The sequence below is a fragment of the Kryptolebias marmoratus genome, unplaced genomic scaffold (genome assembly GCF_001649575.2).
Source record: "Kryptolebias marmoratus isolate JLee-2015 unplaced genomic scaffold, ASM164957v2 Scaffold36, whole genome shotgun sequence".
In the NCBI taxonomy this organism is placed as follows: domain Eukaryota; kingdom Metazoa; phylum Chordata; class Actinopteri; order Cyprinodontiformes; family Rivulidae; genus Kryptolebias; species Kryptolebias marmoratus.
In genome coordinates this window covers 63346-83595 of record NW_023665770.1, presented here as the reverse complement: position 1 = coordinate 83595, position 20250 = coordinate 63346, and the positions used below count along the sequence as shown (strand labels likewise).

Here is a 20250-nt window from a genome sequence, read left to right as displayed (position 1 = left end):
TTTTGTTAAAAAGGATGTTTTTATGATCATGTGACTTTGTGTTAATTGGTTTTGTGTTTTTTAAATTATTATTGGTTTATTTATAGGGCTTTGGAAAAAAGAAAGTGAACTAAATTGTTACAATTATTCAAATTATATTTAAATCTAATGTACTTCAAAGAAATATAAAGATGTTTTTTGGTAAAGAGTGATAAAATGTTAGGCTGTAGATTTAACAGGTGCTGCCCAGTCCTGAGGAGTCAGCGTGGGTACGGTGGTTACAGAGAAGAAGAGAGGGAGTGTTTTTTTTTTGTTTATTCTGTTGTATTTTGTTTTCAATAAGCTTGTTAGGAGGATGTGTTTGTTGTTGTTTTGTTTTTGTCCATTTTGGACAAATAGAAAAGAAATACTCTCATGAGATGAATGTTTGTTTTTTTTAGTCGCCAGAGGTTCCGATTCACAAAAATGTTTGTTTGGAAAAGAACCCTGAGACAAAAGTTACTAAATCTTATTATTCCATCACAAAATACTGCAGTACATAACCAGAATGTTTCTTCAGACATGTTGAAGGGTGTCAACACACCTGTTGCCTATAATCTAGGCTCAGACCAACTGCCTACATTTTGATGAATGAACTTTAGAAGAAGTGTAAAGGCAACCAAGATCAAACGGAATGTTAAAGCTGCTGCCAGTGGCTCATTAAGGTTACCACGGTAACTACATACTTGTGTTTGTCACTCCCTGACTGCCAAGTTAATGAGAGGCAGACACAAACAGACTGAAAAAAGGCTCAAACAAACAGTGGCTAGTCAAAAACCTCTTGAATGGTGAGTGGCAGAAGAATGTGACAGCCACACATGAGGTTGTTTCTACATTTTTTTGTAAGATATATGACAAGTTAAAAAGACCCTGAACTAAATCTGTGGAAGCTTGGCTGTCCACGCTGCATTCTGCAGTAGTGAGAAACACACTGAGAGAAAACAAAAATGGTTACGTTTTGATGTATAATTTTTATGAAGGTATTGTGAACTCACAACTGACTGACTGCTGAAGCAGTAATTTACTCTGTGGACACAGCGCTGTATTTGTACGCTCCATGTGTATGAAACTAATTCTTAAACTGAGAAGTAGATTGTTCTAAGAAGCTTGATTCTTACAATTTGAACACGTTTTCAAGGGATTTTGGTTTGATCTATTACTGTTAGCTATGTGCTAACAGCTGGGACATTTTATTTAAATTAAATAATTTGCTGCTTAAAACAGAGTAATAACACTGATCCTTACAAGTGCACATTACAATATACATCAGAAAGTCTGAGATCAGGACGCTCTGAACCAATGCTGTGAGCATGTAGCATTTAGCTCTGTTCGCTGCACGATTTAAAAATAATCCCTATGATGAATACTTTAACTAATCTTACCACAGTAGATGCAATAATATGCTTCATTTTATCTGATGTTTTACTGCATCAAAACGGGAGTATTGTATGAAAAACGTGCAAGTAAAACTCCTGTTTATGGTTAAAAATACACCCTCCTGTCTGAACAAAGACAGAACGGTGACATCCAGTTTTAAAATTAAAATTATCTAATTGGTCCCAAAAGTCATGACACACTATTTCCAGTTGAGCTGCACATTTTGATGTATAATTTGCATGGTTTTACTTAGTGTTGCGGGGTGTGAAAACAGAAAAACTGTGACAGAAATTGAACGATTTTAACAAGTCTTCCTGTTGTAAACAGCTACTAATTATTCACGATAAAAAGAAAGTCATTACATTGTGTATGTGTTTGTGTGTGCAGGAGGGAGAGATAAAATTCAGGAGTTGCTGCAATAAAATTGAATTTTCTTATTTTAGTAAAATGAAGACAAAATGATTAAGGAGTTGACATCTTTGAAAGTTTTTAAGCATTTTTATGGTAATTATCACCTATAACTTGATCGATGTGATTATTTGTGGTGTATTTTTTTATTTTACGAAAGGCAAACCTCAGGATTTTTTTTATTATCTAATTGTATACCATTTAGCTGCAACTTAACTTCTACTATAAAATCAGCCAAAAATTGAAACTGCAGCAACACATGGATCAATGATTTCAGCTTGATATCTGATCAAAAATGACATCAGTATCAGAGGCAGAAGCCAATCCTGGATCAGATCCATCCTGACTCCGTTTCTCAGTACTGGCTTTGGACCAGCTCATAGCAGACTGTGATTTTTGGTACCAGATGAAGTCTACCCACCATATTTTTTTTTTATAAGAGCCAAGATTTCTTGTTTTTATTTCAGTGTACACACAGAGGAATTCTGAGTAAGTGATAATTAAATACAAATATGCAGTCATTTGTTAACGGCTATTATAAATTTAAAATCGTTTTTTTTCCTGCACTAGTTCTCTCAGTTACACATGGCATGCTTTGTAGACACACTGGTAATTATTTTGAATGAAAGAGGCTAATTAAGTCAGTGTCAGTTCAACATATCTCACTTAAAGAAGAAGATGTTATACTGAAGTTAAGCCGAAATCAGCCAACTGTAGATAGAGGCCTGTTTATCAACTGAAGGTGAAGTGGTGTTATTGGTTTGCCTATGTCTGTGTGTGTGTGTTCCTTGTAGGATTAGTAAAATATCTCATGAGCCCCTAAATAGAATTTAACAAAATTCTCAGAAAGTAATAACTGAATCAATATTTACAACTAGGTTTGCAAAGGGATGGTAAATTTCTGATAAATTTCTGGAAATTTTCCAGAAACTTTCAATAGGAAGTTAAGATGAGGAATTTTGGAAATATTGCAAATAGGAAACTCCCATCTATTTTCTACCACTTAGTCAGGTCGCATAGGCAACAGGGCCAGGAAAGAAACCCATACATCCCTCTACCCAGCAACATTTTGTCCCAAAGTTTATAAGAGTAACAAATTTAATGACCTAATTTGCATATGAGGTTATCACTGTATCGTAACCACACAGACAGATATTGAACATCTTTACAGATCTCTTTTATATGGTTGTTATAAACCTTTTCTAAATTTATGTACACAACTCTGAACAAAAATATTCACATTGTTTTTTCACGTTTTATTTGTAATTTTATTCATATAAAACAAAATAAAAATCAGTAAGTTATACATCACAAATCATTAAAATGTTTAAATTTATGTACACTCACCTCTGAACAAAACTATTACATGGGTGTAAATCTTAGGGAGGTCAGAACCCCTTCAATTTTGGAAAAACAGAGATAAATCATTTGAGAAAACTATACTTTTATGCAATAAAAAAAAGGAAAGCCAATTTTCCATTTACGTGGGCAAAACGATACATTTATGCCTTTCAAAAATTATGTTCCCTCCCCACCCATTCTAACAGTGGTCTGGTCCATCCCAATAAGCAAACAGGAGTGGAGGAGATAGCATGGATAAATACCTTCCAGTGAGCCCAACCTCCAAAGCTGCTGTTAGTACAATGGTTAGAGCTCCTGCCTTTCATGTGGGAGACCCAGGTTTGATTTCTAGGACCTCCACTCATCTCCTTTGACTGTTTAACATTTTATTTTCTGCTGCTAGTTTAAATGATTTGCATCCTGTGAGTACATACTTTGCAAAAGTTCACCATTAACAAATAACATGTCACACGTTTCATATATTTCCACTTTTCAATAAAATGAAACATTTGGAACAAGACTGTATTTTCATCCCCTCACAACTGAATCCAGCTCTGCTGCCTAAACAATAGCTAACCACACAAATTCCAACAAATTTCCTGTGAAAATGTTTCTTTTAACCCTTGCCCACGTTGGATTCTTCTGTTCTGGAAACCGACCTCGTTTCTGCCTTTCAACCTCTGTCTCCTGCAAAGTCCCATAAAAGGATTGTTTGCCTCTGCCTCCTTGGTTCTGACCCTGTTTCCACCTCTTGGATCCCGAGTCCTGTTTCGTCCATCCATTCAATCTGAAAGGGAGATTAAACCACCTCTCCGGTTCCCACCCCCACCATTCCCAGAAGGAAAGGAACCTCAGCCCACAGCCCCGCACGAGCTCCGAAAAGATTAGTGGCAGTTTTTCAGAACCCTTGATCATCCTTCTGAACCATTACAAGCCTCTAACCTGTTTCTCCGTCCTCAGAGGATCCTGGTCCTGCTGTTGGGGGTTCTTGTCCAGGACTCTAATTCACATTAAATCTATTGACATTTTTTTTGTAGTCTGGCTGAAGTTCTGGGTCCTCCATCCCGATCATTTCAACAAGCCCACTGTCTCTCAATTGAGAGGCCTAGATTCAGATCCCAAAGGCATCCAGTTTCTTTGGCCATTCATTTTATTTTTCTGATTCTAGCACAAATAACTTGTTTCCAGTAAATAGCTTTTGTATGCAGAGTTAACTCATTAAAAATCTTTAATAATACTGTACTTAGGCTAATTTGAGTTTTTGTTAACACATTTCCTTGGCAACACTGAAACTCTAAGCACCATGGTAATTAATGTTTAATATTCTTTCCATTTTACAACAGAATATTTGACGGTATCTTAAGCGTCCCCCCCCGCCCAAAAAATTGCTCTTAATAAATTTCTTTGTTTACTGTACCCCCAATATCGGAATGGGATTTTTCACCCTTGAACTATTTGTGATGATCTGTGTTTTTCCTACCCTGGTGTTCCTGAGACTCACCCTCCACAGCTGTGGCTGATTTCCCTGATGGAATGCACTGGTATTTAAGTCCCAGTCTTGGTTCAGATCTTCGCTGGAGCATCACGCCTTTTTGGTTAGAACCTGCAGCCACTCAGTTCTATCTTAGAGCTCTCTGAGGTACTTAGTCTGCCTTGCCTTGTTCCTCTTTTCTTTGCCTCAGGATTTTGCCTCACTTACCTTTTTTTTGTTTTGCCTCAGAGTCTGGTTTTCTGGTTCCGCTCTTTGGACACTTCCTGGTTCGTGCCACTATTTACATGTTATTTGATAATGGTTGATCTATTTTAGGTTGTGGTATCTCTCATTGCATTGTACAGCAATGAAATCTAGTTGTTTTAGTCAAGATCATGCTAAAATATATTTTTCACAAATATATTTAAAATCCTTTTTAGAACCAACTTTCAATATTTGAAATTCCAGCTTTATTTCTATTTATTACCATAAATTCCTATAAAATTACATCAATTTTAATGAAAAGCTTCCAACTTTGAAAATTCCTTGAATTTTGCAACCTTCTCTACAACTGAATAACTTTACAAAAACAGCCTCACTGAAGATGGCCGCCTCTGCTAACCAACCTCCACAAAAACCTTCCAACAGGTCATTTCAAGAACCACTTGAGTAATGGTTACTGCAGTTCTCTGTAAGAGGGTCACTGGTGGACTTACCAGGATATGAACTAGCAGCAGGTCCTTGCTGTTGCCACACTTGTTGTGCAGCAAGTTCTCCACACAGAGTTCTGCTGGATCAGGTCTGAACCCACAGCAGTACCTGTCCAGACGGTCATTTACCTGCAAAAATACACACCACAAGATTATTTTTAACTAGAATGTTACTTTAATAATAATTATAACAACAGCAAAAGTAATAATTATCATGATTAATAAACCACAGTTGAGACATCCTAAAAAATACACAAAAGAAACATTAAAGCTGCTGCCAATGGCTCATTATGGTTGACATGGTAATCACAATTGTGTCTGTCACTTCCATATTCCCAAGTTGTTGACAGGTGGACAGAAACAGACTAAAACTAAGCCTCAAACAGCCCCTGTGCAAAAACTATGAAGTCTGATCTTAAAAACTCTTGAGCTGTGAGCAGCAGACTCTGAGGTATAGGTATCTGCGTATGAAAAGCCTGTACTCCTGGTGTTCAGTTCACTGCTATAAGAGACACAGAAGGTGTGAAAGGAGCAGGTAGGACCAAAGGTTCAGAGGTGCTTTTATTGCTCTCAGCAGACCAATAAGAAGATATTATAAGGACTGACTTCTGGTAGTATGAGGGAGAATCTGCCTAATTCATTATTCATATTCAGCCCAACACACCCTCTGGATGGATGCCTCAGTATGTGGACTTAATGGAGCTGGTTCATGTTACTGTAGAATGTTGTAAAATCTGTGGCAGGGTGTGCCCTCTGCAGTGTGAGAAGAACATGTCAGAAGACGTGAAGTGAGAAAACAGCTGTGACACGTTCAACATGCACGGGTCGTTAAACAACAATACATCTTTTCCAAGCTAAGCATAAAAAAAATGTTGATACAACACGCTTCTAAGTCCACATTATGAATATCATGGAAAAAATCTAAATATTATAGATTTTATCTTTATTTAGCTGAATTTGAAATGTTTAATTGTAGGGATTTGGGTTTTCTTTGTTTTAGTTTATTGTGTTATCTGGTTGTGTGTGTTTTTGTATTGGATCCTGTCTTGTCTCGTGTTCATGTTTCATTTACTCCTCCTCAGTCTCCCTCCCGGTTCTTCTTCTTCTGTGGTGTTTTATGGCAGTTGGCAAACAACGGAGGGTGTGCATTACCACCACCTACTGATATGTGGTTTGCGATGGTCTATATATAAATAAATAAAAACCTACCTATATACCTATACATATAAATATACTTATACACATACACACACGCACTCAATCATATATACTTATACCTAACTTTGTACCTCTAACCATCTATATAATACACACATTCACAAACACACCTACTATCATCAAATTATATGAAATAATTTTGTTTTCTTTAAAAACCTAATAATTATCTGAATATGTTTACTCCCCAAATTCTTCCTCAAAATATCTGTTAAATGAACCTTTTCCTTAATTTTTTCAAACTCTCTCCTCATATATCTTCTTTCTTTTCTATTTTAATGACATTCTAATGTAACATGCTCTACGGTTTCGTATTTTCCACAATAATCACATTTGCCAGTATTATGCTTTTGTATTTAAAAAAGTGTATAATTAAGTCCTGTATGTCCAAATCTCAACCTTGCTATCACTCTTTCCTCCTTTCTATTTCTTCTTCCATTTCTTTTTTCCCCTACTGTCTTCTGAATTTTATAAAACCACCTTCCTGTTCTTCCTCCATCCCACCTTTTTTGCCATTCTTCCATCAGTTTTTGTTTAACTATACTCTTTCCCTCAGATTTACTTGTTTTAACTGTAAAACTAATAGTACTTTGAATTTCCCTCTTTGCCATTTCTCCCTCCCGCTTTCCCTGCCACGCCCACCTTCACCTGTCCCTACCTGGTAATCCTTTCACCTGTTCCCACTCACTTCATTATCCTCAGTATGTTAAAACCTGGTCATTCTTCCCATACTCTGCTGATTCATTGTTTGTCATTTCCAGTGCGTGTTCCTGCTCCCTGCCTCAGTTTGTATTTTTGTTTCCATCTTAGTTTTGAGTTAGTTTATGTTTCCTATTTGTGTGCTGCCACGTCAGCTTTTGGTTTTGTTAATTCTTCAGTTTAATAAAACATGAGTCTGCGTTCTGGGTTTGTCTCCGTCACCCCATGTCACGACAGTAATTAAGTAGGAAATCAGCAAAGTTTTTCTTTACATCTATCGACAGACTGGATTTCCCCAAAGTTGACTCTATTCATCTAAACCAGTGATTCCCAACCTGAGAGGAGTGCAGGTGTTAAAACTTTCCAAAGCAAGGCTTTAATGGCACAGATGCTCTCAATGTTTTGCACAGGTATTAGATAAAAACACACTTAACTAGAATAATTCAGAGAGCACAAACCTTTGCCAAAGCCACAGTGATCCAGATCATAATTTGGATCACCACCAAAATTTTATCCATTGTTTTTTTGAGACAACCCCAACATTTCCTGAAAATTTCATCCAAATCTGTTGATTAGTTTTTCCCTGATCTTGCTAACAGATAAGCAAACAAGCCAATGGACACAACTATAAACATAACTTCTTTGGCGGAGGTAACAAAAGGGTCACATATAGGAGCACTGACAACTTTTTAACAAAGGGGTTACCTGTGACCTTGACCTTTGACCCCATGAATCATCATCTTTGACCCAGGAGGTGTCCAGCTGTGCAGTCTGACAGTCCTACATCACACTTGCAGAGTTAGAGCACAAGATCATCTGTGACCTTTGAACCCATCACTTTGAAATCAATAGGGATCACCCTTGACCTATGAGGTGTCCAGCTGTGGAGTTTAACATTCCTGTTATACAGTTGCAGAATTAGAGCATGACCTTGACCTTTGACCTTTGACCTTTTACCAGAACGCCACCCAAATTTAACTACATGTTCCTTGTACAATGTTTGACGTTTCCTGAAAATTTCATGAAAATTATTACTTTTTGAGTAATGTTGTACACAGACAGACAGACACTATTGAAAACAACTTCCTTGGTGAAGGTTATAATCATCAATGGTCTAGATGAAAAATCAACTGCTTCAAACACTATTGGAACAAACAAAGCAGCCTTTTATAACTAATAATGTTTTTATGAAATAATATTAAAAAAACATCCACTTAAAGGCCTAGCATTCTTTAAAGAAATGCAAAGCATACTGCCTTTCACGCCTGGGGTTTAGATTAAGCTCATGTTATGGTGAGAAATGACAGGAGTTTCTTTATTGTTGTTGTTTGGTCGAAGCTTGAAAATCACAATACGTGTAATCTCATGTGGCATTGCAAGATCAGAGTATGTGTTGTGAACAAGGGTGTAAATCCCATCTCAATATTGGGGAGGACAATAAGAAAATTTCTTAAGAACAATTTTGGGGGGGGGTCGGCAAAGTTACAGTGAAATGTAATGCAAACAGTACAGAGGGAAGCTTATCCGAACTGCATGCATATACTATACAGAATAATCAGTAATAATACTGGTTTAAATTAATAGTAATATTAATCGGTACAATAGTGTCAGTAATTTTCTTATGAATTAAGGCATTTCTTAAAAATATTACCCCCCCCCACGTTTCAAACTCTTATGGAGCTAAATATGATCAAGATATTTGCTTGCTTTGACTAAACTGCTGGAATCTGATAAACTGCTGTGTTAGACAACATAAATCAAAATTAGCTATTAACCCTCTGAGGTCTAGGGGGAAACTGGACAATTTTGGACTATTTTAAATTTCCTTCATATTTCACCCTACAAGTGCTTTAACCTGCCATGTTTGGAGTCATTCTTTTCAGGACAACCTCCCAAGTGTGAATTTCAAGTAATATTTTACTTTTGACTGTATTAACACAACAGACCTAAAATCACACAAAAAACATAAAATCCGAGTGGAAAATTCTTAGTTTTTTTACTGTAAAAACCACAAACATACCTAATGAAATGTTTTTACAACTTAGGATACAAATATAATCAGTAATATTCATAAACACATGAACAAATTGAGCAAACAACAAAGTTATATAGACTTTCTCCATTAAAATGCTGACAATTTCATAGGCGTTTTTTAGACCAAACAATCTGGAGTTCTAATAAATTGCCATAAATCCTTTGTACCATGAATATAAACAGTTTCTGTCCAAAACAAGTCAGAGGGGCACATCACATTCTTAGTTTTGGTCATTTTCTATGTCCTGTTCATGCAGGATCATTCAGGTAAATGTTATAAAAAAAAATCCTGATGCATGCTCAAAATATGGATCTGAATCTGTCTCTTGTTATTATTTTGGCTGGAAGGGAGACAGACAAAATGTGATTCTGTTTCCAGTAATCCTTCTCTAAAAAAATAATGGATAACCTAGTTCATCAACAAAGTCCTCACTGTCTGTCCAAGACTTTTTATTATTAATATTAATAATATTATTATTATTATCTCCGTCTCTGCCTCTGAGCTGGCAAATGGTTTTTGGACTAAACCATTTGCCAATAAAAAAAAGGGGGGGGGGGGCAAAAATTTATTTTTTTCCTTAGATTATTGGCGGATTTCTCTCTTTTTTTTGCCTTTTTATATTTATATTGTTTAAACTTATTGCTGGTTTGTCGTTGCTCCATGTCTTGCCTCCTGTTACCATGTTTGAATTTAGCCATGCTTAGTTTTGCTTCCTTGTCAGCGTTTGTTATTTGGTTATCTTTTATTTTTAATAATTTTGTTTTTTTCCTTCTAAAGCCTCGTGATGAGTCTGCACTCTGGGTTCGTCTCCATTTCCCCACACCTTGACAGTAGGAAGACCAGCGACCTAAAGCTTGAGTGGTCTCGTCTGGATTCTGTAGAAGCGGCTCCTATGCGAAAAGAATGGGTGGAATAATGTTCAGAAGAGATGCCCGACTTCAACAGGACTTGCCGAAGATGTCTGGTGAACCAGACTTGAGTGGTTTGACTTCCTGACTCAGTGATGAAGAGTGGATCCTGAGGTGAAGCATTTGCTGAAAGTCTGGACTGAACGTATTTAGAGATCGGTTCATACAGGCTGAGGAAGGAGTTAAGATGGAAGAGATGAACTGAACAAGAGATGGCAAACTGATCAGTTTTACTTCTCTGGAGAGTGAATATCAGAGTGTTATAACTGTGGATGGAGATATCTGAAAGGCATGGATGAATTGAAGGATTGTGCTTGTATGAGTATGGACAAAACTCTGAGTAGCAAAGGACGCTGAAGAAGGCTAATAGAAACATAGATTCTAAAGTCCGGTCTAATAAGGGGAATAAGTAGCCGAAGTGCAACTTGAGGATGCAATGGCTAAGAAGATCTGTTGTGAGTGGTAGTCAATAAGTGGAGCCTGAATGTTCTTGCTTTTTGCACCCTTTAAGCACAGGTACATGACAGTGGGAGATGGTTGGGCAGCTGCTACCTGTTATCAACTTAAAGAAAAAACTGATGTCAGATAGGTAGGTCTGAATGGTAGAGAAATCTATTTAGAGCACTGACTAAGAGTACATAATGAAGAGACAAATGGATGTGACATCGAAGGACAGAAAATGGAGTTGATGAGCTGTATGGAAAGATTTGAAGCAATTCCAGCCTGACAAATAGGCTGACAGAGTGTGAGGAGCCAGGCTATTGAGGATGGGTTCCTGAGAAGTGATAAGGAGGTGGAATAACTGAGGAGTTAGTTGAATATTGTTGAAGAAACAGAGGGACTGGAGTTGGATGAATTTCTGAATCTGGGACCAAGAGTCTGAATTTCTGAAAAGAAAAGTGAGACAGAGCATCAGCAATGACGTTCTGAGTTCCTGGAATATGAGCTTCTTGAAGCAGGAACTGGTGTTGGACAGAGATCAGAGTAAGTTTGCGAATAAACTGCACGATTTCTGCAGAACGAGATTGGCCTTTGTTGATGATTTCTACGACTGCTGAAGGTACTGTGCTGCGAGACAGAGCTGGAGGGTCGAAAATCAAGGAGCACAGGCGATTACGACCTGAAGTTTGTCTTGTTACTGGAGGAGGAGAATTTTCGGCAGCAGATGGGGTCTTTAGGAGACCATCGTCTGAGTCAGAAGGGCTGAGCTGAATAGCCAAGTCACCTTCCATGGTGAGTCAAATGACACCAAGAGTCTGACAGTTGATAAAACATAACAGACCAAGAAGTATGGGTGAACAGAGGATAAATAGGCTGCTTGGAAAATTAGAGGTGTTGTTTTAGGCGTGGCCCTGCTCACAAACCTAAGTTAACATATTAACTTAATTTGTTTTTTGATAATATCCTTTTTTATGTTTGTTATTTGTTTTAATTTTATTTTATTTTGTGTAAAACACCTGGTAACAGGTTTTAAAAGCAATTTATAAATAACATTTCCTTCCTTTTGTAACCTTTTTTCTCATCAGAACTACACTGATCAGCAGATTTACATCACAGAACAAATCTGTAGAAAGTTTAAAGATCTAATTCTACCCAGTGAACTTAGAGAAACACTTTACTGGTAATTGCTCCAAATATATGCCTCAGATTTTCTCTTTTTTACTATACAAAGATAAAGTGGTGTAGCTGTTACCACTTTGTGATGTTGCCAAAAACACTTTAATCAAGTTTGAGTTACCATTTTCTAAGACAGAAAACATTTATTTTCTTCTCCTCTATAATTAAAAATATTGCTTGTGTGTGTCAGCGGCCACTTAACTACCTCAAAATGAAGCCATTAGTAAAAAAAACATCTTTTCTTACTTGTAATAAAAAGTCAAACAGAGCCAGTCGTCCCCACTCAGAGTGCTGGACTCCCACACATGGCTCAGACCTCAGCTCTGTACGGTTCCCACACCCAGCCAGAAGCATCTTCTGGTACTGTACCCAGCTGAGCGGTACTGAGTTCTGGTCACTGTCTATGTCGGCAAGGTGCTGAATGTCAGGATCCCACCACACTGCAGGTCGAGGGGAGCCGTTGATGTACCGGTTGGGAAGAATATCACTGTGGAACCTTCGGAGAACCACAGGCAGACTCCTGTTGAGTCCCAGCACCCGGTCCAGGTGAAAGGCAAACACCTCGAACCAGTCATCAGAGCGTTTGATCAATGAGCAGAGACCCTGCTGGCAGTGCTCACTGTGGGTGGCTGTACGTCCAGCCTTGGACTGATGATATTCACTTATCTGTGAAAAAAACGTGATAATAAAGTCACTGTAGTATCAGTGTACACAAACAAACAAGTTTTCTACGTAACCTGGGAAAACCTTCAACCTACTGTACCATCCTGTACAGTATGTAGCTGAGTTAACATGAAAACCTTTGGAGTTTTTTGACATACAGATTATCCATCCATCCAACTATACATTAAATTAAGGTGAATAGATTTCTGAGATTAAATCTGGGGATAGTACGTGTGTGTAGAGGGGGTGGAAGACGATGTTGTGCATGTTGTATGAGTGTGTGTGTGTGTGTGTGTGCATGTGTGTTTGCAGATAGGTCAGTTAACTGCTTAATCCAAACAGCAGAAATCCTGTTATCAAAAACCCAAATATGTGAAGAGCTTCCAAAGACAAAAATTGTCAGACAAACAATAATATTCCATTTCCTCCAGGAATCCATTGATGAAATCCATCCAAAATTTTGGATAATATGCAAAGAGAGGCTCCGAAAAGAATTTTACCTCTAGTTCTAATGGTGTTATTTCTGATCAGGATATGTCTTTAAACCGCCTAATTACTAGGACCGCTTTCAACCACCTACATAATATCACTAAAATTAGACAAATCTTGTTTCAAAATGATGCAGAAATGTCTAGGCTGGACTATTATAATTCTTTCCTTTCTATGTGTCAAAAAACTCTTTAAAAAGTTTTTAGTTTATGCAAAATGCTGTTGATTGAGCTCTAATGAGAGTTAGAAGGAGAGATCAGATTTCTCCAGTTTTAGCTTCTCTCCATTGGCTCCCTGCCAAATTCAGAATAGAATTTAAAATCTTACTTCTAACATCCAAAGAAAAGAACCAAGCTCCATTTTATATTAAAGATCTTATTGTTTCATATTTTCCTAACAAAACACTTTGCTTTCAGATTGCAGGCTTAGTTGTGGTTCCTAAAGGTTCCAAAAGTAGAATGGGAGACAGACTCCTCTCTTATGGAACCAACTTCTAATTTCTGTCTGTGAGGCTGACACCCTGTCTACTTTCAAGACTAGCTTTAAGACTTTCCTTTTTGATCAATCCTATAGTTCAGGTTGGCTTGGGTTTCCTGAGCTATCCCTTAGTTATGTTACTATAGGCTTAAACTGCTGGAGGACAAACTGACCACATTTCCTCTCTCTGCTGCTGTCTTACTTGCTCTACTGTAATTATTTCTATCATTAACATGATTTTCTTTGTCTTTCTTCCAGTAGAAACTAAACCTGGACCAGTCAATCTATATTTGTCTGTGTCTCTATCCTGTCCTCTAACCCCAGCAGGTCGAAGCAGATGGCCGCTCGTCCTGAGCCCGGTTCTGGTTCTGCTGGAGGTTTCTTCCTGTTTAAAGGGAGTTTTTCCTTTCCACTGTCACCAATGTGCTGCTCAGGATGGGAGACTGTGACAAAGTGAGGAGTCAGAGCAATCTGCTGGCTTCATCAGATAGTTAACTTTTACTAATTGGCTCTTTATAATGAATGTAAATGTTTTTGTACAGTGTCCTGAAATTACTTTTGTTGTTATGTAGCACTATATAGATAAACTGAATTGAAATGGGTTTTCTTCATTTTTAGCACAGTGACAATATTTTTGACAAAATTGGAAACCTACATTTCTATATTCAAGATGTAATAATCACTGATTATTTTTTGAAAGTTTCAATAAGTTACATCTAGTGGTTTATCACATGTTTTGCTACCAGACAAACAGGGCTGACACCAACAGTTAATGATAAAGTTGTAAGCAAAGGTCTCATGAAATGAGTAGTGCTTGGAGTACATATGTGTTGTGAATGACCCTCAGCCAATACCACACCACATATGTCAGGATCTGCAGCTTTTGGTTTTTCTTTGTTAGTGTTTCTGTTTTGTTTAGATTATTTTTGTTGTGGTTATGTTTCTGTATTTTGTGACTCTTGTGTTTCTTGTAGTTTTTTTTTCTTGTTTGGTTTATTCTACCTGTGTTCTCTGCCACCTCTCAGTAATTTTCACAAGTCAGTTTATGCTCCTCAGTTTTGCCAGACCAAATCTTGGTGCAATATTTGTAAAAATGAAAAAGTTAGACCCATTTATGTCTTTTGACATTATCATCCAAGCTTGCCTTAAGAGTGCAGGTGATAAAGTATGAAAGTGGTTAAGCACAAAGTTTATAGTTTGTTTCATAAGCTGAAAACATTGCTTTGTAAAATTCCATGTTCCTTTTAGTTTAATATCAAGAGTCAAGCAGGATACCTGATGGTGTGCAGGAGGGTTCATCGCCACTTGGAGCACCTGTCCATGTGCGGGGACCCTGGCCTTACTGACCACCTCTCCCCCAGCAAGGAGCTCCATCTTTTGAATGTCATCCTTGCTGAACCAGGGAAGAGGATGCAGGTCTTTGCTCATTCTGATCCTCCGGTGGTCACTATCTGAGAAGCTCTGCTCCTTAAAACTCTTACACCAGGCGCTGTCATCTCTGTTCACAGTCCTTCTGTAATCTGGTGGTCCTGAATACACCCTCCTTTCAGGGGGATTTTCTGAAAAATAATTGTGTTTTTTGCGATCCCTGGAGGGCTTTTTCACAGAAAGAAGCTTATTATCCACATTGGGAAAAATGACAGAGTGCTTTGTAGCTTGTCTGAGTTTTTGTTGATGTTCTAGCTTAGCACTTGAGTGAATGATATTCGTTTGTCTGTTTGCATTCATGTTTTTGTCTCTGCCAGCCTGTGGAGATCTGTTTATGCTATCTGCTGGTGAAGGCCTATAAGCTCTTGTGGATTTTTTTCGTTTTTTTCGTTCATTTTTTTCGTTTTTTCGTTCAAGATAAATGTGTGCCTGTGCAGTGGGCTTTACCACAGTGATGTGGCTGCTTGGCTTAATTCTATGTTTTGGCTCTGTGTTGTTGACTGTAAAGTCTGAAAGCTGAGGATGATGATGACTTGCTGACTGAATGGCGCCTGCCACCTCTTTGTTTTTGTAAGCCATACCTTCGCTTCTGTGTGTATTTCTGTGAATGTTAGGATGACTGCTCATTTTGGTACTGTTTTTGTCATCGCCAGCAGCGTCTTCAGAAGGTCTGTGTGGCACTGAATATTTAAACGGTTCTTTTCTGGGACTGGTTCTGCTGCTGTGGATGCGAGGAGGATGCTGCTGGAAAGCAGCAGTTGAAAAGGGCTCCACGAGTCTAGGCTTAGATCTGAATTGCCCCGTTGAGCTCAGAGCTCGGGATGAGTGTCGGTCACTGTCTGTAGGTGGCAAAGGAAGGGGCAAAGTGATTGTCACTACAAAGATCATGAGGAAGAGGAGGAAGATGGGAAAAAAGAGGAGAATCCATTTTTGACCACAGCAGAGTTTTGACCACACTCGCCAGCTCTGCAAGAGAAAAAAAATCATACAGAAGGAAAAAGTTAAAATACTGGTTAGAAACCAACAAAACCATAATTGTAATGGAGTAGGATCATAGATTATAAAGTTATTACAATTTACCTAAAAACAAAAACAATGTTCATATTCCTCAGGGGTGACACAAAGGCTGCACTAAGATCTCTTGGCTTGAGGAAAACAAATATAATTCATACGAAAAGTAAATCTGGAAATGGGAACTTTTTGGTGTGTTCACAGCAGTGATGTAATTTTTATTACCAGTAATTATAGGAAAGGAGAGAGACGATCTAAAACTAAGAGCCAGAAGAGACTAAAGTAAACTGAATATGTGCTGTAATCAGCAAAATATAATGCCTGTGTAAGCCAGGTTGGTGTCTCTGGTAGTTTACAGCCAAGTTGAGCTATCCAGCTGAGACCAATATGACTGTTTCAAGCCCATAATTCTGCACACAGGCCATAGCAAGAGCCAAAAGTCATAATTTACTCAATACAACATTAGTGCCTCAGTATCAGTCAATGCTTTTTGTATTTTTGCTGTAAAAATGCAAAATCTTGACCCTGCATTTACTTTATTCTGTACTGTGGCTGGGGCCTTTCTTTGTGGAGTTTGAATGTTCTCCTTGAGTGGGTTTTCTCCAGGTATTCTGGTTTCCTCCCAAAAAACAAAAATATGCATGTTAGGTTAACTAGTAATTTTAAATTGTCCCTAGGTGTGAGTGAGAGCGTGAATGGTTGTCTGTCTCGTTTGCCTCTATGTGTGATGGACTGGTGACCTGTTCAGGATATACTCTGCCTCTGGTCCAATGACTGATAGGCACCAGCTCCCCACAACGCTAAGTGAAAAACTGGGTAAAAAAAAAATGGATGGTTGAATGGTGGTACTGCTTTCACATGACATGATTAAATAGAGTTAGCAAACTGAGTCTAAAAAGGTGGCATTGAAAAAACTAGAAGATTTCTGTAGAAAATTTGAAGGGTACAAATACAGCTACAGCCTGAAATTCCAACATAACTTTGTAACAATCTAAACCAAGGGTGTTGCAAGGGGGCCAAATTTAAAAACTTAGTCCTAGCCAAGGGCCAATCTTGATCAATATTTATTGAAAAATACATTAAATTAACCCTGGTTTTAGATGTAATATATCAAATTATTCATATGAATGTATCAAATACCTTTTCCCAGTTGCATATTATATACAGTTGAAACCAGACGTTTACATACATACCATGTATACAAAAAGACTTTTTCACACTGTCTAACATGAAATCAAAATAAACTTTTCCCATTTTAGGTCACTTAGGATTTTAAAAAATTATTTCTACTTGCTAAATGCCCAAATAATGACAGTGAGAATGTTCTTAAGGCCATTTTTTTCTATCTTATATTAAAGATCTTATTGTTTCATAATTTCATAACAGAGCACTTCGCTCTCAGACTGTAGGTTTACTTGTGGTTCTTAGAGTTTCTAAAAGCAGAACAGGAGGCAGAGCTTTCAGTTCTCAGGCTCCTCTCTTGTGAAACTAACGTGTAGTTTCTGTTCATGAAGCTGACACCCTGTCTACTTTTAAGACTAGGCTTAAGACTTTCCTTTTTTATAAAGCCTATAGTTCAGGTTGGCTTGGGTTTCCTGAGCTATCCCTTAGTTCTGCTGCTACAGGCTTAAACTGCTAGAGGACAAATTGAACACATTTCCTCTCTCTGCTGCTGTCTTTACTTGCTCTACTGTAATTATTTCTATCATTAACATGATTTTCTTTGTCTTTCTTTAAATAGAAACTACACCTGGACCAGTCATTCTGTTTGTCTGTGTCTCTTTCCTGTCCTCTAACCCCAGCCGGTCGAAGCAGATGGCTGCTCGTCCTGAGCCTGGTTCTGCTGGAGGTTTCTTCCTGTTAAAATGGAGTTTTTCCTTTCCACTGTCACCAATGTGCTGCTCAGGATGGGAGACTGTGACAAAGTGAAGATTTAACTCAATAACTTTCTAAGATCTTTATGTTAGTAAGTAAGTAAAAATGTATTTGTATAGCACATTTCAGAAGCAAGGCATTCAAAGTGCTTTACATCATAAAAACATCAATAGAATCATTACAATAATCAAAAACATCATTACAATCATCCCCCCAAAAAAAATCACAAAAATCAAAATTGAGCAGATACACTTGATAATCATAAGGAGATGGTCATTATGTAATAAGATATTTTGTTCAGAGCAGCTTTACACCTGAATTTGTTTCCGGACTACTACTCAAAGGCAGCTCTAAGCAGGTGAGTTTTCAGCCTTGATTTAAAGGATTTATGTGAATATGTTTGTACAGTGCACTGAGACAACTTTTTTGTGACTTGGTGCTATATAAATAAACTGACTTGAATTGAATGGAGGCCCTAATTCATTGATGCATAAATAGCTACTTGAACTCTTCTGCTAGAGATAGTGTCTCACTCTTAACCCAATATTTCAATCAAGATATTTCTATTAATCCAGCTGGAAAATGGTCAAGAAATCAGAACACAAAGTCAAAAACTATTTAAAATTTTGAGTTTTACATAGAAATACTTTAGTTTGGATCCGGTTTTATTTGCCTGTTTATATGCCCTAGTAAGGGAATAACAAACCACAAGATCAGATTCAGACATTTAAAATACCATTCTGATGATGGACAGCAAGTCCACATATGCTTAACAACAAACAGTGTTTTAAGATTGTGGTGTTAAAACGGCTGAAAAAAAATAGGGAAAAGAGGAGGAAGTTAAATGATGAAAAAAACCCAATAAGCACTGAGTGTGTATGTGCTGCACAGTATGAGTTTAAGTGTGTGGGGGTTCCTCAGCTTCAATAACAAGCTCCCACTATCAAGAAAACCTTAATAAAATGGGTCAGTTTCTTATTTTCTTTTCTTAAAAAAACAATTAGCAGTATGTGAGTAAGACGGCAAAGAGATGAAAGAAAGGGAAGAGCATTGTATATGCAAATGGATGTAACAAGATCTATAATGCATTCAGCAGCTGCTCAGTTTATTGTCTGAGGCATAAGACACAGGATGATGACACATGCAAGATGACAAATAAATGGAAAGACAGATGACAGCCTGATATATGATTTTATTTCTTTACACAGGTAATGAGTGCAGAGCAGCCACCAGACAAGGAGGTCAGGAAGAGAGATGCTGATTTGGGTTGTTTGGAGGAAGTGAAAAAACTTTAAATTATATTTTCATATTAAAGTTAGATGGATGAATTATCGACCACCATCATAAAAAGAGGGTAATAATGTAATGCTCTCTCTGTTGGTAGGTGCTTGTTTGTCCTTTCATCTGTCTAGCAAAATAGCTCATGAATCACCAGATGGAATTTACTGAATTTCTCAAAAAGTAATCATTAGATGCACACCTACAATTACAATTTTAGATGGTCATCTACATCCCCAACTTGAAATTTAAAATGAATGCTGCAGCTAATTAACCTCAGCAATCATAAAAGAAATGGCTCCAACTTAGTCAGTTTTATAGATATTGAGCTAAAACTTGATGTGGTAACAGCTAACAAGAGCTTTCTTTAAACCTTTGGCGCACAATGTGGTGGACAAGGAATGCCTTGTTGTAATTCCTTATTTTGGGTCAACTGTTCCAAAAGTGCAGCCTTTAAAATGTGAAATGTATCATGAAGTACTGCTTGCATACACAGCCTGGCCAAAAAAAATGTTGCCACCTGGATTTAACTAAGCAAACAGGTACGAGCCTCCTATTGGACAATTACTGCATGGGTGATCATGTTTCAGCTGACAACAAGTTATTTAATCCCAGCTGGTGCAATGAGCTGCTTCTCATTTCTTAAACAACCATGTTGAAAGACACATCCTGTGGTCGTGGAAAAGATGTCAGTCTGTTTGAGAAGGGTCAGATCATTGGCATCAAGCAGAGAAAACATCTAAGGAGATTGCAGAAACTACTAAAACTGGGTTAAGAACTGTCCAACACGTTATTAAAAACTGGAAGGACAGTGGGGACCCATCGTCTTCGAAGAAGAAATGTGCCTGGAAAAAACCCTGAATGATCGTGATCGGTGATCACTTAAATGTTTGGTGAAATCAAATCGAAGGAAAACAACAGTAGAACTCTGGGCTACATTTAATAGAGAAAGTAAGAGCATTTCCACACACACACAATGTGAAGGGAACTGAAGGGATTGGGACTGAACAGCTGTGTAGCTTTAAGAAAACCACTAATCAGTGAGGCTAACCAGAAAAAAAGGCTTCAATTTGCTGTGGAGCATAAAGATTGGACTCTGGAGCAATGGAAGAAGGTCATGTGGTCTGATGAGTCCAGATTGACCCTGTTCCAGAGTGATGGGAGCATCAGGGTAAGAAGAGAGGCAGGTGAAGTGTTGCCTACTGTCCAAGCCTGTGGGGGCAGTGCTAT

General features: G+C 37.8%; 1 protein-coding gene across 1 annotated transcript in view; it reads right to left on the bottom strand.

Annotated features, from left to right (window-relative positions):
- Window positions 1–3052: 3052 nt before the first annotated feature.
- Window positions 3053–20250, bottom strand: part of gask1a (golgi associated kinase 1A) — a 22349-nt gene continuing 5151 nt past the window's right edge. The window contains exons 2-4 of the mRNA XM_037974396.1: window positions 14704–15822; window positions 12046–12465; window positions 3053–5454 (exon numbers count right to left, since the gene is read on the bottom strand). Coding sequence (XP_037830324.1) covers window positions 5233–5454; window positions 12046–12465; window positions 14704–15822 — 1761 coding nt within the window. The 3' untranslated portion in view covers window positions 3053–5232. The remainder of the gene's footprint in view (window positions 5455–12045; window positions 12466–14703; window positions 15823–20250) is intronic.